At 57.1% G+C, this 26,120-nt stretch overlaps 2 protein-coding genes across 3 annotated transcripts in view; one reads left to right on the top strand and one right to left on the bottom strand.

Annotated features, from left to right (window-relative positions):
* The window catches only part of RSPH14 (radial spoke head 14 homolog), an 83,287-nt gene that overhangs the window by 11,865 nt on the left and 45,302 nt on the right, over positions 1–26,120 (bottom strand). The window lies entirely within an intron of this gene.
* Positions 336–26,120, top strand: part of GNAZ (G protein subunit alpha z) — a 53,902-nt gene continuing 28,117 nt past the window's right edge. Inside the window, exons 1-2 of one of the 2 annotated variants that reach the window (XM_003905310.5) lie at positions 336–539; positions 24,637–25,808. In XM_003905310.5, coding sequence (XP_003905359.1) covers positions 25,086–25,808 — 723 coding nt within the window. In that variant the 5' untranslated portion in view covers positions 336–539; positions 24,637–25,085. Of the gene's footprint in view, positions 540–1,954; positions 2,879–24,636; positions 25,809–26,120 lie in introns of those variants that run through there. The other variant, XM_009216906.4, reaches the window with a different exon arrangement.

Below are 26,120 nucleotides of genomic sequence, written 5' to 3' on the forward strand. Positions count from 1 at the left end.
CCCGGGCTGCCAGAAGTAGCCCCTCGGGCTCGGCTACCAGGCCTCAGCGCAGCGGAGTCACTGGGACGCGCCGGCCTTGTGAGAACGCGTCGCCCGGGACCGCAGCGCGCCAGATCGCGACCCGCCCTGTCCGTCCCCATTGGACTGTTGGCCCGTCCGTCAGCTGCTTGTGCCCAATGGACAGAGGGTCGGAGCTCGTGGCGGGGCGGAGGTGCCCGGCGCGTGGTGCCCGGCGGGCGCGCGGCCCGCTTCGCGTTGGCCTGGCGGCAGGCTGCTCGCGGCTCCGCCCCCTGCCGGCGGCGGCGCTGACGCCCAGGGGCCCAGGCGGACCAGCAGGCGGGCGGCGGGCGGGAGGAGGGCGAGCGGAGGGCCAGGCCGGGCGGAGCGGTAATGCGCCGCCCGCGGTCAGTCACGTCCCGTAGGCGCCGCCCGCGTCATTGCAGGAACGGGGCGCCGCGGCCCCGCGCTCGCCGCCCCGCCCCGCCCCGCCCCGCCCTGCCAGGAGCAGCTCAGCAGATGCTCTGTGCCGCGGCCCGGAGGTGAGTGAGCCGACCCGCGGCCGGGCGCGCGCCGCTGAGCCTCGGGGGTCGGGGGCATGACCGGGGCGTCCACCTTGCCCTCACTTGGTACTCCTCCCGGGCCTTTGTGCCCCGAATCCGCCAGGACGCAGCGTCAGGGATGCCCGTCAGGGGTGGGGGACACCAAGGGCGGGGACGTCTGCGAGGTGGGCAGGGGGCGGCCTCTGGTCGGGCAGGTGCTAGGGGAGGGAGGCGCCGCCAAGCCCATGACCCCGCGGGAGGGGGCGGCTGCGGACCCGGGACGATGGACAGAGGGCGCCGGGGATGCCGTGCGGGGCTGCCGGGCGCCCCCGAGCAGCGGCTGGTGCGGAGCCTGGGCGGGCAAGGCGAGCTGCGGGAGCGGCGCTGAGGCGGGTCTCCCTAGAGGGGGATCAGGGAGGGGCGGCCGGAGCCGATGCAGGGCCTTTCCCGAAACCAAGGAAAGGGCCCCAGAGGCCTGGGCCCGAGGACCTGGGCCCGGAGACGGACGGGTAGTACTTCTCGGTCACTGCTCTTGAAGCGAGCAGGTTCCTCACAGGCATTTAGAGCAAGAGATGAGTATCGACCTGCTGCGATTGTAATACGTTCCCGGCTCAATATTTTTTCCCTTAAAAGGCGGTGGGGGTGTTTGGGGGAGGGGAGTGAGGGCCTCAGGGCAGGCGCTCCGTATCCTGCGGGCGATCCGAGGGGGCTCTGCCTTTAGGGCGGTGCTGAGCCTTTCTGGGTGATGATGGCAGGATTCGGCCTAGGCCGAGAATTGGGGCTCCTGTTACTGAGACAAGAGGACGATGCCAAGCGAGACCAGTGTTCCACGGAGTCCGTGTTGAGGTGGAGGGACCCGCCTGGTAGAGAGGTCTGTCTTGCTTGGGGAGACAGCTCAGCCCCTGACCGGCTCCTTTCTGCCCAAGTGATTTCCCTGCCCTGGGGATTGAGCTCTCTGGAGAAGGCTCCTTGGCCAAATTCAATTAAGCAAATATTTACTGAGTGCTCACTCCTCGAGGGCCTGGTGCTGGGGTGCACCGGGTGGGAGTGGACTGGGCCTCCCCTCCCAGAACTGATTCACCACCCCATAGGGGAAAACGTCTCTACTCGGCCAACCCAGCCTGAGTGCAGGTGCAGGGGCCTTGGTAGGGACCTTAGAGTGGTGCCCTGCGCTTGGGGGTCAGGTGAGCCCGTGGACAACATGACATTTGAACTGGAGCTTGAAGGACATGGGCACAGCTAAGCTGGGCATTGTGGGCAGAGAGGAGAGAATGGACCAAGGCACTTGGGCGGTTAGGTCTAATGGGAGCACCGGCAAGCCTGGGGAGAAGTGGGAGGTATGGCGGGAAAGGCGGGTGGGGGCTGCACGGGGCTGAGGGAGCTTGGAAGTGGAATGACCTCGCTGCTGGTTAGCTGTGGCTGTGGTGAAAACCACAGCTTCCTCATCTGTAAAAGCGAAGCAGTTCCATGACCCCATGAGCTGGGGTGGGCCTGGAGAAGGGCTAGCTTTAAAGACTGGGGAAGGCTCCTTGCAGTCTGAGTCTGTGCTTCCAGGCACTTCTCCCTTGGGCACAGCCAGGGCACCGGGTAACCACCCAGGCAACCCCCTTGTTAGGATTGAGTTGCCTGTTTTGGGGATGATGCTTAGCTGGTGACTCTGTGCCTCTGGGATGTGGATGTTTGAGAGCAGTAATCGTGGCAGCCTGGGAGCATCCATCTAGGGGGTGCAGTGGGGGTGTGGATGGCCTGGCGGTGCTTGGATAAAATATGCGCCTTGAGCAAGCCTCATTCTCTAGGAATCTGGTTTAAAAGTCTTCCTGTGTGTTCCTCTAACAGACGTTGATTTTCTGAGACAGGAGGTGAATAAGGCATGATTTCTCCCCCTCGGAAGCGGGTGTCACTTTCTGCCCTAGGTCAGCCCCCTCATTTCTGGGGATGTTTTGCTCTCCCTCTGAAGGAACTGTTTGTTACTCATCTTTGTGGTGTTCCTGCCCTCCCCACCCAACACACACTTGGCTTTGGCCAAGGCCCAGGTTGATGCAGCGAGAACAGGGCCTGCCCTCGTGGGGTGTGCAGTCTGTGCTGAGCAGGGTGAGCTGCTGCGCTCTGTGCCTGTCGCCTGGACTGTTGCAGGGACCTGGCATGCAACTGTGGGTTTGGGACACCAGGAATGGATTCTTCCCTCTGTCCCCAGCCTCTCAGGCCTTTTGTTTTCTAGTCTCAGGAGGAACCTCAGAGACCTGGAGGCCCCACCAGAGTGGCTGGAACCCGATGCAGGAGTGTGGGTGGGGCTCAGTCTGGACCTCAGGAGCTTCTAGAACAATTCCAGGAATTTGCAGGTAACTGGATGGACTTGACAGGGCTGCCCAGGGCCCCCGCAGAGAGGCCAGTAGGACAGGAATGCTGAATATAGCAATTTAGGAATGCTGAATTTAGTCATCTTGTGTGTGAACACATGTGTGCAGCTTCCTCCTCTGGAGGCAGGGAAGGCAGCCCTGTGCTGTCTGTCCCACGCTAGCCTCAGAAGACTTAATTGTGTGGCGGCAAAGGCACTCTCACTGCTGCTGACCATGGCAGATGCACGGGCGCACTGGAGGAGGCAGGTCAGCACTCTGCTCTCCCGAACCCTCCAGGAAGGAAACCTGGGGTAGCCAAGCCTCTGGGTGCCTGTGAGCACTGTGCTTGGCTGGAAGGAGCACAAAGCAAAATGGACAGAGGCGTCAGTGAGATGCCAAGAGTCAGCCCCAGGCAGAATCCCAGAGCAGAGGCTATGCTGTGGCCTGGGCAGAATGAAGAGGGACATGGGAACACCGAGACTCTTGTGGCCCCGGGGTGGTAAGGTGAGAATTCCAGTCTAGGTGGCAGAAGACCTGGGGTCAGGCCCTGGCCCCGCCATCCTAAGTTTAGCCCCTTTTTCTCTGAGTCTTGTTGTCCTCATCCATACCCAAAGCCAAGAGTGCCCCGCCCTGTCCCCACACCAGCCCCTGCCATGCATTTTGGCCCTTTCGTGCGAACACTGCCAGGGGAGGCGCTTCCCAGGAGTGAACCAATGGGGACCGCTTGGCAGATCCTGGAGCATGTAGGAGGAGACATCAGCCCTCTAGACTGAGCCCAAGGAGCAGAACCTCACGCGATTCATCCATTCATTTGTTCAGCTAACATTTACCAGTGCCTGCTGCATGCCAGGCACTGTGCCAGGTGCAGGGGTACAGCAGGGACAGAGCATCCACTCACAGTGCTCACACCAGAAGGGCAGGGGTTGACAGTAACACGTGTAACTGAGTGCTGCACTGTGGCGAACACTAAAGCAGAAGGTGGGGGACATGGGACGGGGGTGGGGGGCTGACACAGTACCATGAAGAAGTGCTGGGTGAGTGGTGTGGCTGAGCAGGGGAGAGACAGCAGGTGCAAAGGCACTGTACAGACACTCCCTGGCCCCTGGAGGCCCCACCAGAGTGGCTGGAACCCAGTGCAGGAGTGTGGGTGGGATCTCAGGGCCAGGTCCTGCAGGACTCAGCGGGCCCCAGTGAGGCAGGAAGACCTTGGCAGGGTTGGAGCAGAGAAGAGACTGGAGCTAATCTACACTTTGAAAAGATCTCTCTGCTGAGGTGGGAAAATAGGCTAGGGTGGGGTAAGGTTGGAGGCCATGAGGGGCCGTTGCAACATTCCAGGCAGAGAGGCTGCTGACCCAGAGGTGGGAGCTCTGGAGGCCCTTAGAAATGCAGGTGGGAGATTTGTTTTTTAAAGCTGCAGCTTTTAAAGGACAGCTGCAGTTTTGGTCTGAGCCAATAGAAAGATGGAGCTGGTATTGGCTGAGAAGCAAGATACAGAAAAACCCATTCCGGGGAGGTGGGGAATTGGGAGGTGGGTCTGAGACCCAGAGAGCCATTGATGAGCACATGTGGCCAGAGGGAGAGCAAGGCTAGAGGTGGCAACCTGGAGCCCTTGGCACTGAGGTGTGTGGGAGGCCGGGGACCACGTGAGGTCACTTAGGGATCAAGGGAAGGTAGGATCAGAAGAGGCTGAGCTGGGCCCCCGGCCTCCACTGTGGGAAGGATGAGTTGAGAAGCATCGAGAAAGAGAGATTGAGGATTGGCGAGCTTCACAGTGGCGCCTCGGGAGGCTGGAGAAGAGCGGGTCCCAGAGAGCAAGTCCCCTGTGTCAAGCAGGAGGACATGCCCAGGGACTGAGCAATGCAGGCACAGCTGCCCACATGATTTTGGGGGCCCACTACTTGAGAATTATTAAGGGCCTGACGGGATGGCCCACACCTGTAATCCTACACTCTGGGAGGCTGAGGTAGGAGGATCACTTGAAGTCAGGAGTTTGAGACCAGCCTGAGCAACGTATAAGACCCTATCTCTACAAAAGTAAAACTAAAATTATACATTCTGAAACAGCAGCAGCAGAGCATTAAAACTGTATGGATGCCCAAGTAAGTGCCCGGGAACCTGGCTCGTCACGGGGACCTCGAGGATAATACTGGGGCTGCGGTGGCCCCTGTGGAGAAGGAACGCCTAGAGGGTGGACCGGCAACCTGCCCGCTGCCCACTCCCCACAGCATTTCTCCTCCCTTCCCTGAATGGGCAGGTGGGTTGTGTTGGACTTTCAGGGCCGCTGGAGTCAGTCAGACCCAGCCTGTGAGCTTCACCTTGGCCCCATGGCCCCGGGAACCCAAAGTGAAAACTGCAGCAGGCAATTGCCTGCTGCAATTCTTCACTGAATGTGTTGCTTCTTGCCCCTTGGTCTGTGGACCCTTGGGCAAGAGGCAGCAGGAGGCACATGTCGAGGTTGAGGTCTAGATGGTCGCGTCAGCAGGCCCTGGACCTGCATGGCCACAGCTTCACACAGCAATGGCTTTTTTGCGTTCATCTCTTTTCCAAAGGAACCTGCCACATCACAGAGTTTTGAGTTATTTGCTTCTAAATTAAGGTATAACTCTCTTTTAGAGACGTCCCTGGAGAATCCATCAAAAAGTGCTAAGAAGTGAGCCTGTTAAAAGCCACAGTGAAGGGAGGGGCCTTACACATAGTGTCAAGCCCGGGGGTGTTCCTTCTAGCAGCCTCCAACCAGAAACACACCCCGTCCCCGAGGGCTCAGCCAGGCCTCTCGTGGCCATGGGGGCCATGGTCAGAGCAAACCTTTCAGGAGACGCTTGCCCCCTGAGATGGAGAGCTGCCAGGACAGGGGTCCCTGAGCCCCTTTGTGAGGTCTGCCCCTGTGAGTCATGGAGGCCAAGGTCCTGTGAGGTGTGGAGAGTGGACCTCATGTGCCCAGTGCCTTAGTAGGTCTGGGCAGCCCCGTGTCTGGGCAGCATGGCCCCTCTCACCCTGGTTGGTCATAGGAAGGGTGGCTGAGGAGGAGGCTGTGCTGGAGGCCGGTGTGGCAGTGAGGGCTGGCTCTTAGGCTGTGGCCCCTGCTCCAGACAGGGCTGGTGGGGCCTCTATCTAGAACAGCACCGTGTTCCTGACCATGTTTCCTATGCCCTTTCCTGCTGCTATTTTTTTCCCCTTAGCACTCGCCACAGCATGACCTGCTCCCTATTTGATTCATTCATCATATGTGTTTGTGTAAGCTCCATGAGGGCAGGGATGTTGCAGAGTCACCATTGAGAATCGGCACCCAGGGAGTCGCTGTGGAAGGAGTGAACATTCCCAGACAGGCATGCCTCAGTGGCCCTGTCCAGCCCCTTTCGCCCTAGGGCTGGGCTGTGTGCTTTTGCACTGCAGAACCCCCGCTCCAGCTCAACCCTCTGCTCCTAAGAGGTTGTGCCTTTGGGTCCCCAGAGATGTGTCTTTGGGCCTCAGGTCTGGCCACCAAACACAAACCACCCTCAGGTAGATGCTACCAGCTGGGCCCCGTCAGGCCCAACTGTGGGTCACTGTCAAGCCAGAGGCAGGTGGACAGATGCCTCGGGCTGACGCCGGGCCACTCAGTGATACGTTGTGACTCAGCGGGGCCTTGGTCAGACACAGGGATTCACAGAGTGATGACCTGCAGAGGTATGTCTGTGGAAAACTGTCCTAAGGGGGTGAGCCAAGACTCTGAAGGTAGTAAAGGAGCATGGTGATGGTAGAGTGGCCTTTCCAGGTGGTCCCTGTGCCCCAAGATCAAGGAGTAGCCTCTCAGGCCAGCAGAGGGGCTCAGGGCAGGGGCAGGCACCAGGCCTGGGTAGAAGTCCAGCTCTGCCTGTGATGGTGGCCCTGTGAATGCTTTCCACTCTCTGGGCCTTGGTTTCTTTGCCTTTGAGTTAGAAGCTCTGGGCTGGGTCAAGGGTACAGACAGTTTCCTTTCTTATCTCAACTCTGGAGTGTCCATCCAAAGCACGCTGTGCTGAAGAGGATTCTAAGGCTGTGCTGCAGCCCAGAGGGAAAGAGTCATGGTTGATTAGTGATGTCTGCAGCAGGCACAGGAGGCAGAATTTAGATGAGCTTGCTGGTGACTGGTGAACCTCACCACTGCATCCGCCTCCTACCAGCAGCTTTAACCCACCCTATCTCTCCTTACATGCCCCTTCCTTAGTGACACCGATGCTGACCCCTTATTGGGAAGGACTGGCCTCCCTCTTCCTGAGTCTCATGAGCAGCTCATGTCATTGTTTGCTGACTGCCTCTTCTCTCATTTGATGCCTCACTCCCTGCAGTGACCTCAGGGTCCAACCCCATGCTTGGTTCATGGCAGCCTCTTTCTGTACACTGAATGAATGAATGAATGAGTAAGTGAATGAGTGGCAGAGACTCAGCCGCTCTGCAAGGCTGGGCGCCTCCTCTTGGATGTACACCTGGTTTGATCTCTGTTCTAGCAAGGAGCCCCTGAAAGCCTTCCTGGAATAGGGAGATTGGATGGCCATGGAAACAAGGTTCTAAACCCTGTGGTTTCGCTGCAGGTGTTGCAGGAGTGGGGTCAGCAAGGGAGGAGGGGGCAGGGTGACCAAGGAGGGCTGAGGCATGTGAGTCCCAGGCTCTTTGTTTGTGGGGCCCAGTGGTCCTATCTGACCTTGGCTGTGGAACAGCTAACCAGGCTTCCCCAGGGGCGAAGATGGGAAAACCTTCCAAGCTGCCAAGAGGGGCCTTCTGAAGACCCTTCTGACTAAGGGTGGGAGAACTTGGCACCTACAGCCTTCACCCTGGCCCCAGCAGGCCCTGACCCCCTGTGAACTGGTGGTACCCCACCCCTACTCCTCTTGCACCCCCACACTAGTGGCCCTACCCCTCACTGTGGCCAAGCCAGGGAAGGAGCAACTCCAACATAAGGGCTTGGCCCTCATGCCTCCTCCTGCCCAGCTCTGCATGGCACATCCTCTCTGGCCTTAGCTGCCCAGCTGCGTGTGGCCTCAGGCCAGCCCCACCCACCCCTCCTGCTTCCTGTGGCCCTCTGGAGTGGCTACCAGGACCCCTGCTGGTGAGGGTGGGTGCAGGTGGCCTGTCTCCAAGCTGGGCTTTTCTCCAGCATGGTCACCCCCTCACCCGCTCCGTTACCTCTGATATGCTGTGCAAACATATTTCTCGATAAAATGCTGGGAAGAAAAATAATTAGAGTGTTGCCTCCATTATCCAATTTCTGATTAATCAAACTGTCTTTGTCCTCGGCCAAAATCTATTCATTTCCCTTAAACACTGGGCCAGTGCCAGGCATTGATTTCCTCTATGATAACACCACGCACGCAAGCACAGACATGCCCAGCCTGGCCCCACCCCATGGCTGGGACACAGAGGCACTGGTGGGGCTGCCCTTGTCCCCCCAACACCGCCCACCTCCTCCAAAGAGTCTCCTGGCCACACTGACACCCCCGTCTCTGTCACGGCTCCTGGAGTGCTTGGCCTCAGTCTCCAGTGTGTTTGTCTTGCCACGCTGGCTGTTCTGGGACTCTCCCTCCTCCCAGGATGGTGTGGAATGGATAGAGGAGGTGTGGAGGGTGTGGTCACTGCGGTCCCCAGGGACCACAGCAAATGGACTGCAGCACCAGGCTCTGGGTGGGCCAGGGTTTGGGGAATTATCCCCATCACTGGCACAGGAAGAAGGCCAAGAGTGAGGGCCAGGGCTTCTAAGGGGGCTGAGGGGCCATGCAGTGTATGTGTGGGGTGGGAGCACACTTGCAGGGGTAGCAACAGAAGCCCAGCCCCAAAGGGCTTACAAGATGAGGGGGCATCCTGGCTCCTGGGCCTGAGGGCTCAGTAGTGGGGCAGCATCAGGTCCACGTGGGAGGGGGCTGTGTATCTACCCATGTCCACCCAGGGAAGGTCACAGGCCTTTCCAGAAGACCTCCCAGAAGTCCCCGACTATCCCCTCCATGAGCCACGTTGACCAGTCCTCACTCAGTCACTACAGGGGACTGGGATTGATTTATTGGCACCTGCTTGGTGCTAGGTTCTTGTGGGCACATGGGATACATCAGTGAACAAACAGACCAACAGCCCCTGCCCTATGGCACAGCGGGAAAGAGGTGGGTGATAAACTAAGTAAATTATACCGTGTGCTAGAAAGGGACCATTCTTGGGGCAAGGCAGCACGTGTGGTGTGGCTGTGTGAGAATATGGGGGTCATTTTCCATTGTAAATAGGATGGGCAGGGAGGCCTGCCAAGGAAGGGACATCTGAGCTATTGGATGGGGAGGGGGCGCGGAAGCCAAGTCCACTTGGCTTTCTGGACAACAAGTTTTCCAGGACGAAGGAACAGCCAGTGCAGAGGCCCTGAGTTAAAAGGAAAGGCAGCTAGAGGCAGCGTGGCAGGAGTGGGGGACGGGGAGCATGGGAGTGGGAGTCAGAGAGGCCAGGCATTGCAGAGCCCTGGCACCTCGACTGGACTTTGAGTTGGGGTCTGCCCATGTCAAGCAAGCATTGGGGGCAAGCAGGAGACGGTTTCAGGCACAAGTGAGACATACTCTGCCTCGTTTTTACAAGGAACCCCCTGGCTGCTGGTGGAGCACAGGGTACAGGAGGCTGGAGACAGCAAGACCAGAGAAGTCATACTGCTGCAAAACAGATGAGAGGCTGGGGCTGGCTGGCGGGATCGAGTGGTGGAATTCTGGACAGATTCAGGGCAATTGAGGGTTCCCCCAAGGCCGGCTGGGCCCAGCCACAACCTGCGGTGCTGGCCTCAGTTCTCAAGGAAAGGGACCCAGGAAAGGCGTGCTGCGCATGTAGTGGACACCACTGATGCCCCTAGGTCCCCAGGGTAGGGGATGGGATTGTGGGATGCCACACATGGAGGCAAAGGGCAGAAGGTTGCAGGGCCTCAAAGACCCAGACGGTGAAATCAGATTCCCCACTCAAGTGAGGGGTCTGATGGAGTCAGCAGTTTCCTTCCCTGGGGAAACTGGGGAGCCAGGAGCCTGGGGCTACGGCTCTCTCTAAGGCAGCAACCTCTTTGATTTGGCTGTTAATGAAGGCCCCACTTCTTCTCTGCTGTCATGGCCACCCTCCCCTCCATAGGCGGAACCTTTGCATATTTATTTATTTATTTACTCCTGGCCCAGAGAAATATCTGGCTAGATTTCCTCCTGAGTCAGTGTTCCTCAGGTGACACTATTACCCTTTGTCTGGTCAGCCGTGGTGGCTGTGGGCCAAAAGACAGGACAGGTGGCTGAGGGTGTCCAGAGCCAAGACAGCACAGGGTTACAGGGAAGGGCCTCCCTGGTCATCTCATCTCCCCTTCCTTTAGCAGAAGGACACTGGGAGGCCCAGCTGGGACAGAGCCTGGGGTTGTCTGCAGAGTGGGGACACTGTGTTCACTAACCCCAGTCCTTCCTCCCATCTGCTCAGACTATGGCTTCAGGATAGGCAGAGAGCTTTGAGGAGGCAAAGAAAGGAGGACCTGTTTCTAAGGTGAGACCCGTTGCGGATCTGCAGGTGCCAGGCCCATCAGGCAGGTTGTGGGGAGAGTGGGGAGAAGCCAACCCAGTGGCCTGAGCCCTGGTTACTGTGGAGTAGCTGCAAAGAGCCCACAAACACGGAGTCACATGTCCCCAAGCCATGAATCAGTGATGTCTTACATGTGCGTATGCTATCATTTTTCAAACATTGCAAAAGCTATTGTGATAAATGAAATGCAGAGTCATTTACAAGCCTTGCGGAAATTTTGGTGCGCGAAAACCCTTTTTACCTCTGTCATCGGCACTCACTGGATTAATGGGTGCCCTCCCTTCTCACTGTAAAGCATGCAGGCTTATGTCAGTGCAGATGGGCCCTCCAGGGCAGCAGGCACTCTCCAGAACCCCCTTGCCCTTCCACATGTATCCCTTTGAGTCCATTGTGATTGTCCCAAACCTGTTTGTGCCAGTTGTACTCATTGTAATCACAGCCTGGAGTACTGTGTAAACTGATGGGCTGTGACTGTATAGAGGACTTCTGTGGAAATGAAAGTAGATGCTTTGGAAAGCCTCAATAAAAGCCGTGGGTAGGTTTGGTGTGGGCAAGCCAACTATGAGTTTGGGGACAAGGAGTATAACAGCCTAATGTTCAGATTCCAGTTCCTTTGCCACCTCGCTTGTGTTGGAAAAGGTAAACGAGATATCATGCAAGGTGTGCTGTGGTTTAAGCAAGAAGTGGCATAACCCCAAAACCGGAAACTCTGCTTTAGGAAGAGTTTGTGTCTCTAAAAATTGACAGACATATGAATGTATGTTTATCTGAGTTAAATGAAAATAAAGTACATGTATGTCATTTCTTAGGACTTCCCGCTTTAATTCACTTTTCAGTAGATCAACCAGCCAGCAGTCTCAGGTTTGATTGCGACATTTGGCCATCAACAGTTACTAGAAATATATTTGTTATAGGCCATTCGCAGTGGTTCATGCCTATAATCCCAGCACTTTGGGAAGGGGAGGCAGGTGGATCATTTGAGGTCAGGAGTTTGAGACCAACATGGCCAATATGGCGAAACCGTGTATCTCTAAAAATACAAAAATGAGCGAGCCATGGTGGTGGACAGCTGTAATCCCAGCTACTTGGGAGGCTGAGGCAGGAGAATCACTTGAAACCAGCAGACAGAAGTTGCAGTGAGCCAAGATGGTGCCACTGTATTCCAGCCTGGGCAACAGAGAGAGATTCTATCTCAAAAAAACAAAAAAAAACAAAAACCAGAAATATATGTAATAATGTTGGAATCTGCAGGCTGGTCTTTTTCGTTGTGTTTGTGGTTTTTTGTTTGTTTTTATTTGTTTGTTTGTTGGAGTCTCCCCGTCACCCAGGCTGGAGTGCAATGGTGCAATCTCGGCTCGCTGCAACCTCCACCTCCCAGGTTCAAGCTCCTGTCTCAGCCTCCCAAGTAGCTGGGATTACAGGCACACGCCACCACACCTGGCTAATTTTTTTTTTTTTTTTTTTGTATTTTTTTTTGTATCTTTAGTAGAGACGGAGTTTCACCATGTTGGCCAGGCTGGTCTTGAACTCCTGACTTTGTGATCCACCTACCTCGGCCTCCCAAAGTGCTGGGATTACAGGTGTGAGCCACCGCGCCTGGTCTTGCTGTGTTTTTTTGTTTATTTTTATTTTGCTTGGAGGGGGTCATTGCATAATACTTGGAAAGGTTGTAAACCAGGAATCTACAACAGAGCCAAGGCCACAGGGGCCAAGTGTGAGGAGGGGGCTGCTTGATGACACTGCAGAAGTCCCATGGCAGGCCAGCCTGGAAGTCCCTCTTTCCCCAGGACTAGGATTCACAAGGCCCTTGGAACCCCAGCCCACCCAAGCAGAAGAGTCCAGGGACAACCTGCAGGGAGGTGTGGGGTTTTCTAGCGCAAGAGGACATGGGGGATGGGCCTGAGGACCAGGAGATGCTGGTTTCACAGATCCGAGGCTAGCTGGGCTCTCAGCCTGGGGTGTTCAGAGTCCACACTGTCTCCCCCCGCCCCCCCCCCGCACCTTGCCCCCAGAAACTCCCATTTTAATTCGGTAAGGTGTGAAGTGGTCAAGATCATACGAAGGTGGGACGTGAGCTGGCTGGGATGGGAGAGGGCAGGTGGGAGACTGGGAGACCAGGCAGGAGGCTCCAGGGAAGTTGAGAGAGTGAGAGAGGAGGGTGGGCAGGATAAGTTTCAGGAAGAGGACTCTCCGAACAGCCAGAAGGAACTGGAAACCATACCAAAGGAAGGGTCCTTAGGGGCTAGCCTGCAGCTCAGAGAGGGGCAGGTGTGATGCACGTTTGAGAAATATTTGTGGAAAGCAGAAGCAAGAGGTCTGTGGGAGGTCTGGGGTATTGGGGGTAGTCAGGGAGGGCAGACCCAGGCAGAGGGGTTCCAGGGGAATCCAGTAGAGCTGGCCCACAGAGTCCCAGGGATATCACGGGCTCCAGGAGCAGGCCATGGGGTCAGCAGCGACCTCAGGTCCTGAGGCCTGTGGACTGTAGGGTGACCCCTTTGCAGGCTGCTGGGAAAGGTCATTTTAGGTAATGCTCTCAAAAGGGAGTGCTGGGGAAGCTTCCGAGCTCTGTACAAATATTTTTTGGTGTTCCTCCATCTACCCATCCATCTGTTCTGCGAATTTTTCCCAGAGCACCTGCTTGGAGGGAAGCAGAGCTGGTGTCTGGGGGAGGGAGGGCAGAGCAGGAGCCCAGACCAACCTGCGGTGGGGACCCTGGGGAAACCACACACAAGCCATCGGAGACGAAGGTGGGAGGAGGGGATGTGGGTCAGATGTGGTCAGGGAAGGTGCCTGCTGGAGGAGCCGGCAGCCCTCAGGCCGAGGAAGGGCCGGTTTGTGGGGCATCCCTTCCATTTCTTCCCCAGGGGAGGTCCAGTCCCACTGCCGAACCAGCGGCACACCACACCTGTTCAAGGTCACACGGGCTGGGTGGCAGGCCCAGATTGAGTCCACTGGGGCTCCAGTGATCCTAATGCTGCAGTAGTCGGGGGTCCTCACGGGGAAGGAGGTTCTCCCTGGGCTTCACAGGGCTGTGTTTTCAGCCAGGTGAGGTGGAACAGGGCCCTGTGGGTGTGGTGGGTGGGAGATGCAGCCGGAGAGGCAGGAACCTTGCTTCTTGTGGAGTTAAAAAGGAGGGGGGGTGAGCTATGCAGGCGATTTTTTTCCCAGAGGGCAGTTCCTGGGAGGGTAGCTTGTCCCTGCCCATGTCCAGTGTCACTGTCAGTAAGGCAAGTTGAGGTTTTTATCTTCTTCGGAAGATGTGGCTTTTTAGTCCAAAAATACAAACGGTCCCCAACTTAGGATGGTTTGACTTGCAGTTTTTTAACTTATGGTGCAAAAGCAATAAACACTGAGTAGAAGCTTTGCTTCAAGTACTCATATAACCATTCATTCTGTTTTTCCCTGTCAGTACAGTATTCAGTAAATTCCACAAGGTATGGGTTAGATTCTTTGTCTACCTGCAGGCTAATGTAAGTGTTCTGAGCACATTTAAGGCAGGTTAGGCTAAGCTGTGAGGTTCAGCAGGTTGGGAGAAGTCAATGCATTTTCCACTTAGGATGGGGTTATCAGGACATAACCCCATCCTAAGTCGAGGAGCATCTGTAGGTGTTGTATCAAAAGCCTGAAACCATCAGGCTTTCCTGCAGACAGCCACACTGACCAGGATGAAGCAGCATGGGGAAGCCCTGGTGCACCGGGTGTGAGCATATCCTCGCTCATTTTTGCCTTCATCCCCGCCTGGTCCTGAGCACCTGCGCTTCTTGGCCCATGACACAATGCAGTCTTGAGAGCCACAGCCCCGCCCTTCACCATCCCAAGGCCCAGTGGAGAGCTGGACAGGGAGCCATTCAGTGGGGATGCCACAGACAGTGTTGTTCTGGGAAGGCAGGGAAGTCAGGTCCCTGCTCCTCCCAGATGAGTGTGGGCATGGACACCAACCCTAGCTCACTTGCCACAGGACATGCTGTCTGTGGTTTTGTGGTCACCCTATCATCGCATGGCCAGGTACCGTTGCACACTGGAGGGTATGATACAGAAGTGCTGCTCCAGGAGGCCATACCAACCCCTATCCTGTCCGGGGTCCCCTGGAGCCACCTGCCCCTAGGTGGGGAGCCTCATCTGGAGGCCCTGAGCTTTCTGGGGACAGCTCTCAGGCTGGAACCGCCACCTCAGATAGGTGGGTGTGATTTCCAGGCAGCTTCTCCCCAGGCTAAGCCCGTCTGCTGCATCTGCGGGGTCACTTCTGAGAATCACCCTGCCCCTTGGTGTCCTCAGCAATTCCTCACTGCTGCCAAAGTGCATTTTTCTCTGTGTCCTCTTCTCTATGGTGCTGAGCTTTATCTGAAATGGCCTGGCTGCCTTATGTGCTCACCATCTCCCCAGGGAGAATACAAGCTCCTTGACACACAGACTCAGCTTGTTCCCCACCATATCCCCTGTCCCCAAGCAGGGGACACACAATGGGGCTCGATTCTGGGAGAGCAAAGTATTGATCAGAGCAGGTCGATGACTGATCGGTTGCCCATACAGATCTGAGGATGGAAGGCCTCAGGCCTGGGCGCACGTGCTGGGTGATTTACGAGCAACGGGAGAAGCAGTGGAGGACACTCTGCTGAGCAAACAGATGGAACTGAACCAGGGAGAGGGTGACCCACTTTGCTGAGATGAGAGATGGGCTCTGGCCTGAGGAGGAGGGGTGCAGTGATTGCACCACAGCCCAATACCCCCCATCCCTTCACCACCAGTACCAGTGCCTCCACCCTGGTTGTCCCAGCAGAGAGGGCGTCTGGCCCCAGTTCCCCATGTACCCCACTTGTGTCCCCAGGAGGCAGAGGCAGTGGGGACAGAGCAGGGGGCTGCAACACCACCAAACTCTGGGAGGTGGCCTAAGGCCACAGCTGTGAGTGGCACTAACCCTTCCCTGAAGGAAGGTAATGCTTTTTTGTTTCTCTCTCAATCCTTCTCCTTCAAGGAGAAAATCCCAGTTTGGTGCCAGCGTGGCTCTCGGCTCTCGCACCCTCCAGCAGGCGCTAATCCCCGCTGTTTAAGCAACAGCCAGTGGCCTTGCCTGGCCCCTCAGCAGGGTCACGCCCCTGGCTAGCGGCAGAAGCGGGTTCCTCTACACTGTTTTGTATTTAGATTACTTCAGTCTACGGCGGGTGACCCTGGCTTTCCACTGAAAGTAGGACTATGAAGTCGTTATGAAGTACATTTTTTTAAAGTAAAAAACGCAGTCAATTTAAAGAAAAATGTTGAGTAAAAACAGCCAGTGATACCCAAGTGTGGCCAGGTTAGGCAGGCTGCAGTCCTGTGGGGCCCGATTGGAGGGCTTGATGGGAGCTGAGGCTTGCAGACTCCCAGCCAGGCCACCCCAGGAAATCACCTCTATCTTTGCGCTTTGGTTTCTACAGCCATAAAGCTGAGGCCACCTCCCAGGCCTGCTTTTAACATGAGATGACATGTGTGTGAGCAAAGCACTCGGCCCAGCAGTGGCAGCAGATAGGTGGCATGGAGGTGCAGCTGTCCCCTGTGCATCTCCAGACATGGGCCTCTGGACCTAGGTTCCCTGGGCACCTTCCTCTCCTCCCAGTGGCCTTAGCTGCCCAAGGAGGCACACTATAGATGAGGAAAGCGCAGCAGAGCCACGCCTGGGACCCAGAGTCCCCTCCCCGGCCCCACCACACCCAGCTTCCCTGAGGCAGACCCTCCCCGGGGCCCAGCCCGCAGTTGCCCCTGACCTCCCATGAAGATGTGTGGAAATGGCTCCATGAAGAGCCTGTGGGGACACTGGACCATGACCAGACCACTGGAGAGAGGGGAAGCGCACAGTCATGGGGCTGCAGCGATCTGTGGAGCCCACTTCCCACTGGGTGGGGCCAGCGTGACAGGACGGAGGGCAGTGGGACAGAAGAACTGGGCAACACAAAGGACACCTGGCTCCTCAGCGACCACAGAGAGCTGCCACCGAGGAGGCCCCCGTAGGTCCAGGCCAGGCCCTGGAAAACTCATGAGGGGATGCACGGCTGGGGCAGGACGGGGATGTGTGCAGCTTGTCAGCTGGAAGCAAACACAGCTCCGATAAGTCAGGCGTAAAAGGGCAGTGGAAAGTGCTTCCTCATTCAGCGAGGAGGAAACCTGGTAATCTGCAGTGGCCACAGGCACAGGCTTTTCCAGACCTTCTTCTAAAATAGTATCATGGTGGGAGCTGATGTGGGGACAGCGGCTCCAGAGTTGGGGGCAGCACCCACTCTTTAAGAGGTGATGGAATGAGCATGGTGGCTCACACCTATAACCCCAGCACTTTGGGAGGCTGAGGCAGGAGGATTGCTTGAGCCCAGGAGTTCGAGATCAGCCTGAGCTAGTGAGACCCCCATTTCTACAAAAAATAAAAAGATTAGCTGGTCATGGTGGTGTGTACCTGTAGTACCGGCTACTCAAGAGGCTGAGGTGGGGGGATTGCTTGAGCCCGGGGGGTTGAGGCTGCAGTGAACTGTGATGGTGCACTGCAGCTGGGTGACGAGTGAGACTGTGAATATAAAAATGCCTCAATTGAGCTTGTAACCACCCAAGGGGTTCACCTTGCCCGCTGCCTAGACAGAACCGATTCTTCAAGACGGGAATTGCAATAGAGAAAGAGTAATTCATGAAGAGCCGGCTGTGCAGGAGACCGGAGTTTTATTATTACTCAAATCAGTCTCCCAGAGCATTCAGGGAGCAAAGTTTTAAGGATAACTTGGTGGATGGGGGGAAGCCAGTGGGCCAGGAGTGCTGATTGGTTAGGGATGAAATCAAAGGGAGTTGAAACTGTCGTCTTGTGCTCAGTCAGTTCCTGGGTGGGGGCCACAAGATCAGATGAGCCAGTTAATCCATCTGGATGGTGCCAGCTGATCCATCAAGTGCAGGGTCTGCAAAATTTCTCCAGCACTGATCTTAGGAGCAGTTTAGGGAGGGTCAGAATCTTTAGACTTCAGCTGCATGACTCCTAAACCATAATTTCTAATCTTGTGGCTAATGTGAGTCCTACAAAGGCAGTCTAGTCCTCAGGCAAGAAGGAGGTCTGCTTTGGGAAAGGGCTATTACCATCTTTGTTTAAACTATAAACTAAGTTTCTCCCAAAGTTAGTTCAGCCTACACCCAGGAATGAACAAGGACAACTTGGAGGTTAGATGCAAGATGGAGTCAGTTAAATCTCTTTCACTGTCTCAGTCATAATTTTGCAAAGGCGGTTTCAAGCTCGGCCTGCAGGTTCCCATATTCACGCAGCAAGTCGAGTGATCTGAGTTACATGAACCATCTACACGCCCAAAATGTGGGTTCAGGGTACCCCAATGCATTTCCTCCTGCTGGTCCCTGCATGCTCTGAGCTGTGGGCTGGCTTGGGGTTGGATCCTTACCCGCTCTACCCCACATCCTTGTCTGAGGAAGGCCCTGTGGTCACAGGCATAAGTGAGCCTGGAGATCTGTCACTGCACGGGCCTCCTCCCTCCCTCCCCCACGTCACCACAGACCAGCTGCTGGGTGCCAAGGTGGTGCTGGCAGGTACAGGGGCTGCGGCTGCCAGGATAGAAGGCGTCTCAGCACACTGGGGTAGGGGTGGGGGTGGGGCAGTGCTGAGTCATAGCCCCGCTTGGGGCATGCTGGGCAGCTCAGCCTCCACAGGGGACTCCAGGACAGGGTGAGTGGCAGGTAGGCGCAGGCAGCCCTGGGGTCAGCTCTAGTGGGGTGGAAAGGACTTGTTGGTCTGAAGTGGGTTCCATGACTCCTGCTGCCGCCCCATGCCTGGGATAGTGGACACCACTGGTTCCTACACTGAGGCTAGAGAGTCCTGAAGGTTCAGGGTGTATGGTATCTATGGTATCTGGGGAGGGCTGGGAGCCCATCAGGCATTAGGGGTGTGTCTTTGCTCTGCCTTGCTGGCCCTGTGACCTGGGCTGCCTGCTACCTCTTGGGGTCCTAGCTCCTGTTACCAGCAGAGGTGGCCATCTGAGTGGCCTCTATTGGTCCTCAGGCATGACTGTCTCTGCGTCTCCTCCAGTCACAGTCTGGGTACAGTTCCATCTCCTCAACAAGCCTAAACTAACTCCCTGGGGACAGGGTCTGTGTGTTGAATCATCACTTCATCTTGGCTCACCCTTTCCATGGCCCAGGCTCTGCATGGGGCAGGCTTTCCTGGGAGGTGAGGAGGGAGGGAGGCAGGTAGCTAGGGACCTGGAGAGTGAGGGGCTGGGCTGCTGTCTCTGAGGAAGTGGGGCACAGTGATGAGGGAGCCAGTCTGTAAGCTGATAAGTCTTCCCACCCCAGCTTAGCCGGCTTGGGCAGTGACACCTTCGGTGACCTTGGCTGTGGGCTGTCCTCTTCTGCCTCGGTGGGGAGGGGCACTGACTCTGTGCTGTGCTAGCTGCTGTGGCGGAGGCCTTGTACAAGGCTTTGGGGAGAGCCTAGAGGTTATGGGCAGGGTGGGCTGGCTCCCGTGGCCTGGTTCGGCCCTGGCGAGCTCAGGCTGTGGTAGGTGTGGGCATGGGTATTGTGTTGCCCAAGCTCTATGCCCAGCAGCAGGCGGGGCCTCCAGGGATTGCACCTGGGGAGGGAAGTGGTTCCTAGAGTGGAGGGCATCCAGGATGCAAAGGTCCCAAGAGAGGTGGCAGCACTTTACCTCCATGACCATGTCCCCATCCTGGCTCAGGGCTGTCACTCAACATCTGTTACAGGAACAGACTTGAGAGGGCCACATCTGGAAGGAGGGTCATGAGGGCAGGCTGGGTCTGCTGGGCGGTGGGCGAGAAGGGAGGGTCTTGAGGGGGAAGTCCATGTGTGGGCTGAAGGGTCTGTCCTGAAACCACAGGAAGCAAGCGGCTCTCAGCAGAGGGTTCCTGAGTGGGCTCAGGGTTTGGGGATCATGCCTTAGGAACCTTTGGGTAGGTGAGTCAGGGACCAGGATGGCGCTCCTTAAGAGCCTACGGCCAAGAGAAGCTGGTTTCCTGAGGCTGCTGGGGAGGAGGCAGGCTGAGCGCAGCCTACTAGGGCTTCCTGGCATCTGGCTGCCTGCATGTCGGACCTGATGCCTGGCCCTGTGTCACACTAAGTCCTAAGCGACCTCCTGGTGAATTTGCCATACTCTTCATGCTGCAAACGCTACACATCTGCTGGGGACTGGGGGCTGGATACTAGCTGGTGTTCACTGATACAGTCCACTCATCTGTACTGAGCCCTGGCCATAAGCACAGCAGGGTCCTGTACCACAGGGACAGCTGACAGGCCCCCTTTCCCAGTACCTGCCGCTTTCACCTAATATGTCCCCTCTCCAAGAGCAGCCCCTGCTTCAGCCTACTGGCTGGACCCTGGAGTTCCCTGATCATCTCCCTGCTCCCACCCAGCTACCACTCCATCACCAGGCACTGTGCACCGTACAGCTCACACATCTTGCAGAGTTCCTCACTGCATCCACTTCCCGCAGCCCTCACCCATGTTGCTCCCCTTGTATCGCCTGGATGTTTGCATCCAGGAGCCTCCTCTGGTCTGGTTTCAGCGCAGCAGCCAAGGGATGCTGGTCACACAGGGCAGGTCATGGCACTTCTCACCCAAACCCTGGCTGGCTCCCGACTCACCCTTACAGTGACCTCCTACCCTCTTGGCACCAGCCACATGGCCTCCTTCCTGCCCCTCAGACTGGTCAGGCATGCTCCCACTTCACGGCCTTTGCACCGGTGGTTCCCTCATCCCTGATGCCTGCTTGCCTCCCTTCTTCATCACCTGTTCATACTTATCTCTCACCTATCAGGAGGCTGGCCCCACCTACCTTTGCAGACTTGCAGCCTGCACGCGCCACCCCCAACCCTGCCCACCGGGAGCTCCATTTCCACTGTAGCACTGGGCACCTTCTTCACTTGCTGTTTATTTACTGTCTGTAGTCTGACTCCTGCCCTCCCACCTGAGCAAAAATAGGGAATGGATCTTCATCTGCCTCATTCAGCAGCCTCAGCCCAAGTGCCAGAATCAAAGCCATGGTTTAGCAAGTAAGTGTGGGATGCTGGAGAGCCCCTGACCCATCTTGCCTCTGCCCCAGTCGCCTCAGCCTAGCTGCACACCTCAGCTGGTTCCTCCTCTCCAGGGCATCTCTGCTCCCAGGATGCCACATGCAACCCCATGCAGATGCCCACATGCACCAGTACACATGCAGCTGCACACACACACGCACAACCACATGCAGACAGGGGCATGGACCTGTGCATGCACACCCAAAGATGTGTACATGGACCTGCTCACAGACATGTACATAGAGCTGTGTGTGCATGTGAATAGACACATGCACACACTGGCATACAAGCAACCAGACACAGACACATCCATGCACCTGCGCACTCACAGACACACACAGGGACCTACGCATACACGCACACACACAGTGGATTTGCACACACACAGGGACCTATGCATACACGCACACACACAATGGATTTGCACACACACAGGGACCTACGCATACACGCACACACACAATGGATTTGCACACACACAGGGACCTATGCATACACGTACATGCACCGCAATGGACCTGCACACACACAGGGACCTATGCATACACGTACACACACCACAATGGATTTGCACACACACACAAGGACCTGTGCATACACGTACACACACCACAGTGGACCTGCACACACACAGGGACCTATGTATACACATACATGCACCACAATGGATTTGCACACACACAGGGACCTATGCATGCACACACACACACACACTGCAATGGACCTGCACACACACAGGGGCCTATGCATACACATACACACACCACAGTGTACCTGCACACAGGCACCACATAATGCCACAAACATGCAGGTACACACATGGCTTAAAATCTTTCAGTGGTGTCCTGTTTCTCTTCAGTGAAGACCAAGGGCTCAGTTGAACTTCTGGTGAGCCCTGTGCCCCTTCTTCTTGCCTGGCACCGCTCTCCTCCTCTCCCTTGGTCCAGCCACTCTGTCCTTCCTTCAGTTCCCCTGTGTGTTAGGGATGGTTTGTCCTTTTCATCCCTAACACACATCCTCACACACCGCAGGGCCTTAGAGCATGTTCCTCCTCTGCCTGGCACGCTCTTTCCCTGGCCCATTCCTCTGGTATTTCTAGCCACGCCCAGAGGTACTGTGGTGGGGGGTCCTGGTTGTTGGGCTCTAGTGACCCATCAGTGGTTTCTGGGCCAGGGAACAATGTGGTCATCCAGCTCTTGGCCTTTGTCTCTCGGCCAACCATCATCAGGTTCCATCCTGGGACTTGGGGAGTCCTAGAATGTCCAGTAAAGCCCGGGTTTAAAGACTCAGAGAGAGGGCCGGCCAGAGCGTTGTGTAAGAGCCAAGAAGTCAAGCCTCAGAATAGGTGGGACTGTCATACCTATTCTGTCATACCTATTATGTCATACTGTCATGTGGTTTGGACCACAGCCAGGCTCCCAACGCAAGGCCTCCTTATATCCGTGCACAGCCTTGTCCCATGCGTGGCACTCCTGCAGAGAGCACTCATACCCCCAAACACAAGAGCCTGGCAGAGCTGCAGGGAGAGTTCTGGGTGGGGCCTTCTGCTTGTTTGGTTCAGGTGATCTGAAAGACAAGGGTCCTCAAGCAGGGGACCTCCCCTTGGTTGTGACTGTTCGTCACTGCCCCATGCAGATGACAGACGTGGCCCTGACACCCTGATTGCTCCCTGGCCTCAGTTTCCCCTTTCCTCCCACATTGCCCTGCCATTGCTGGTGCACACTGATCAAAGACTGCTTGGGCAGCCCTTAGCTCCAGGCTTCCAGACGACAGCATTTCAGGGCCCAGGCTGCCAGCTCAGTGTCCCCGGCCTGCTCGCTGATTCCCCAGCCTTGGAGCCTTGGAGCCATGGAGCACATACATTCCAAAGCACAAATCACACATCCTCGGACAGAGCAGCTTCTCTACCCACCACTGGGGACGGAGGGGGCACCTGGCTGTACCTCACATTTTCAAACGCTGAATTGAGAAGAACAGTCATGACGACAGAGGACACCTCCCACTGGACTGGACACTGCCTTCTGAAAGGAGCATGTTGGCTTCCTGCTGGAATGATGGTGCTGACAGGGAGGACCCTGGGTCCCCAGGCAGTGGGCTGAGGGCTTTGGACACCTTTCCACACCTAAGGGGCTACATGTCATCTTTAAGCGGATGTTCTGCCCACTGTGTGCTAGAGCGGGAGGGTCATCTCGGGGCTTCCATTCTCAGATGTAATTTTCAGCGTCATTGGGATTGGGCTGAGTGACTGTTTAATCACTGCTCTCTTGGCAAAGATGTTTCTAGGGCGTTCCCTGGTGCACCTCTCATCGATGGCTGCCCGGTGAAGCGGGAAAGTTCCTCAGCCTCTCCAGTGATTCCTTCCCTCCTTCCACCAACCAGTGCTTACTGAACACCCACTATGCACCGGGCACTGCCCTGTTCCCAGTGGGGAACGAGGCCAGGACGGGCCCTCCTCACCCGCACTCTGGCTGGGGATAGGGGCGACAGCAGCACACGAGGTCACGTAGGTCACACATTAGCTGAGGGCTGCTATGGAGGAGGATGACGGGGGGAAGGTGATGCTCACAGCAACAAGCACAGCAGGGCAGTGACTGCTACTGGCTGTCACTTTCTGAGGACCAGGCTTGTGCTGGACGCTTTACTCTTCACAGATACCTGTGGCCAGTGAGGGACAGGCTCTGAGATGGGAGTAAGTCGCCAGAGGCCACACAACCTGGGAGAGGCAATCGAGGCATGAAGGATGAGACCACCCTGAGAGTGATGGGGGTAACATCAGGGTTTGATCAAGGGAAAGAGGTGGCATTAGAGCCTCTGGCTGCCAGAGGCTGGCAGGACTAGGGAGCAGGTGTGAGAGGCCACCGCCACTGTCAGGAGAGATCAGAACCTCTGCCCAGGGAGAGGACAGCCCACCAGGGGCCTGCTTCAGAGCAGGATCGCCAGAACTAGTGGTCAAGGTCTGTGAGGGGCAAGGTACAGTGAGGGGCATGGATGGCTACTGGGAGGATGAAGTGCCATTTGCTAAGGTTTTAGCAGATTGAGTTTCAGATGCTGGTCACACACAGGAGTTGGGGGTGGGGCCTTGGCGTTGGGGTCTGTCTGCCTCGGGCCTTCCCACCCCAGGGCCCGTCACAGAGTTGATGGGTGGTATTAGAGGGGCTAATGCTGCCTGTGGCAGGATGGGGAGGCTACGTGGGTCTCCGGAAAGGGACAGAGGTCAGGGAAGGAGCAAGAGGGGTGCGTGCAAGCTGGGTGGGGCCTGGTGTCACCCTGGGCTCACAGCCAGGGGCAGAAGCCCGAACTTTGAGCTGCCCTTCATGTGGGGAGGCCTGATCCAAACACCCGACAAAGTCACAGGGGCATCCTAGGGTGTGCCCCTCCCTGCTGGCAGGAAAGGTGGATGGGGAGGCCCTGACTCGCGGGGTTGGTGAAAGATTCTTCCCTTGGGAGCTACTGTGACAGCTCCTGCTCTCCCAGGTGGATTTCACCACAGCACCACGTGCAGTCCCCAACTCCCTGGTCTCAGCCCAAGCCCCCCTCTACCTCCTTCTGCGGGAGTGAGGCCGCCCCTGCCTACTGTGCTTAGGCACCTCACGATGCTCCCACAGCCTGAAGCCTCCACCTTGCTCTGGTCCCTGCCTATCTGCTGGCTCCTGGGCTGGCCCAGCAGAGTGCCCTCAAGGGAAGGCAGGGGCCAGGCCTCCCTCCTGGTGCTTTTCCTCCCTGTGATTAGCAGTGACCCAGCTCCTGCGGGGGTAGTGAGAGTCAGAGAGGTGCTCAATTATCCCAGGGCTGGGCTGAGGCCTGGCCACCCGTGTAAAACAGGGCAAGGCTGAGCTCTATCAATGCTCTCTGGGAGAAGGGCGCCAGGGGGCATCACAGCAGGGTGACCTTATTGAATCCTAACTGGATGCAGTAGAAGGGAGTCCAGCATGGGGGCTGGGTGGGCAGAGGCCTCGCACACACCCTCCTCTCCCTCATGCACCTGGCTTCAGGCAGACTGTCCAGGCAGCAGTAGACACACGTGTTACACCGTGGTGTGGACCCTGCAGTGCCCCATGGAGGAGAGGGGGTCGGATGGATTGTTGCCGGCTCATTTTCCGAGGCCAGTCTCTGCTGCTCGGCTTTCAGAAGAGCTCCCTTTCACTGTCCAGTCTGAGGTGGGGCCACAGGGAGGAGGCTCACACTCTTCTCTGTGTTTGGCAGGTGAAGGGCTGGATGCACAGTGGGAGCCAGAGGCGGGGGGCTGCAGGGAGCACACCAGCGACCGGCCCTCCAACCCTCCAACCACTCAGCAACATCGCCACAGCAACCAGCAACCAGACGGCAGCAGCCGAGGCAGACACAAGCGGATGGCTTCCCACCGTCGCTGAGGACAGGGAATGACTACGGCAAATCAGGCCACTTTGCTGACTAGGGAGGTGGAGTGTCACTAGTGGGGAGGGGCGGCCACCGCCCGCTGCACAGAGCGCCATGCCGGCTGGAGAAGAGGCGCTGGGGCAGGGGCTGCAGTGTGGCTCGGCCTCACCCCCCTGCTGGCACTGAGTGCCTCCAGGGCAGCTGGGCTCTCATCTGCCTGGTCTCAGCGTCCCCTGTGGTAAGAGGGAGAGGCGCCCCGTCCCGTGCTCCTTGTCTGGGCCCGCTGCTGCCAGACCATGGGATGTCGGCAAAGCTCAGAGGAAAAAGAAGCAGCCCGGCGGTCCCGGAGAATTGACCGCCACCTGCGCTCAGAGAGCCAACGGCAGCGCCGCGAGATCAAGCTGCTCCTGCTGGGCACCAGCAACTCAGGCAAGAGCACCATTGTCAAACAGATGAAGATCATCCACAGCGGCGGCTTCAACCTGGAGGCCTGCAAGGAGTACAAGCCCCTCATCATCTACAACGCCATCGACTCGCTGACCCGCATCATCCGGGCCCTGGCCGCCCTCAGGATCGATTTCCACAACCCCGACCGCGCCTACGACGCTGTGCAGCTCTTCGCGCTGACAGGCCCCGCTGAGAGCAAGGGCGAGATCACACCCGAGCTGCTGGGCGTCATGCGGCGGCTCTGGGCCGACCCAGGGGCACAGGCCTGCTTCAGCCGCTCCAGCGAGTATCACCTGGAGGACAACGCGGCCTACTACCTGAATGACCTGGAGCGCATCGCCGCAGCTGACTACATCCCCACTGTCGAGGACATCCTGCGCTCCCGGGACATGACCACGGGCATCGTGGAGAACAAGTTCACCTTCAAGGAGCTCACCTTCAAGATGGTGGACGTGGGGGGGCAGAGGTCAGAGCGCAAAAAGTGGATCCACTGCTTCGAGGGCGTCACAGCCATCATCTTCTGTGTGGAGCTCAGCGGCTACGACCTGAAACTCTACGAGGATAACCAGACAGTAAGTGGGGCCGGGGGTTTTCCTCTGCTTGTTCATGCTGTCACGGGTTCTTGGAAGCAAGAGGACTCGCGAGGTCCAGGACAGTCCGCAGCCCGAAAGGGAACCAGGCGCAGGCCTGGCCCTGCTGCACGATAACTGAGGCGGCTCCAGCAAGGTGGGGGCAGAGGGAACAGGGTGTGGAGTGCAGGTGTCATGTCCCATGCCTGAAGTACTCAGGGTGTGGAGGCCACAGGGCAAGAGAGTGTGATGCTCCGCCGGGCATCCGTGGTCAGTCCGTGTGATAGTTTGGCAAATCCATGAAGCTCCTGCCAG

Source organism: Papio anubis, chromosome 16 (genome assembly GCF_008728515.1).
Source record: "Papio anubis isolate 15944 chromosome 16, Panubis1.0, whole genome shotgun sequence".
NCBI classification, from domain to species: domain Eukaryota; kingdom Metazoa; phylum Chordata; class Mammalia; order Primates; family Cercopithecidae; genus Papio; species Papio anubis.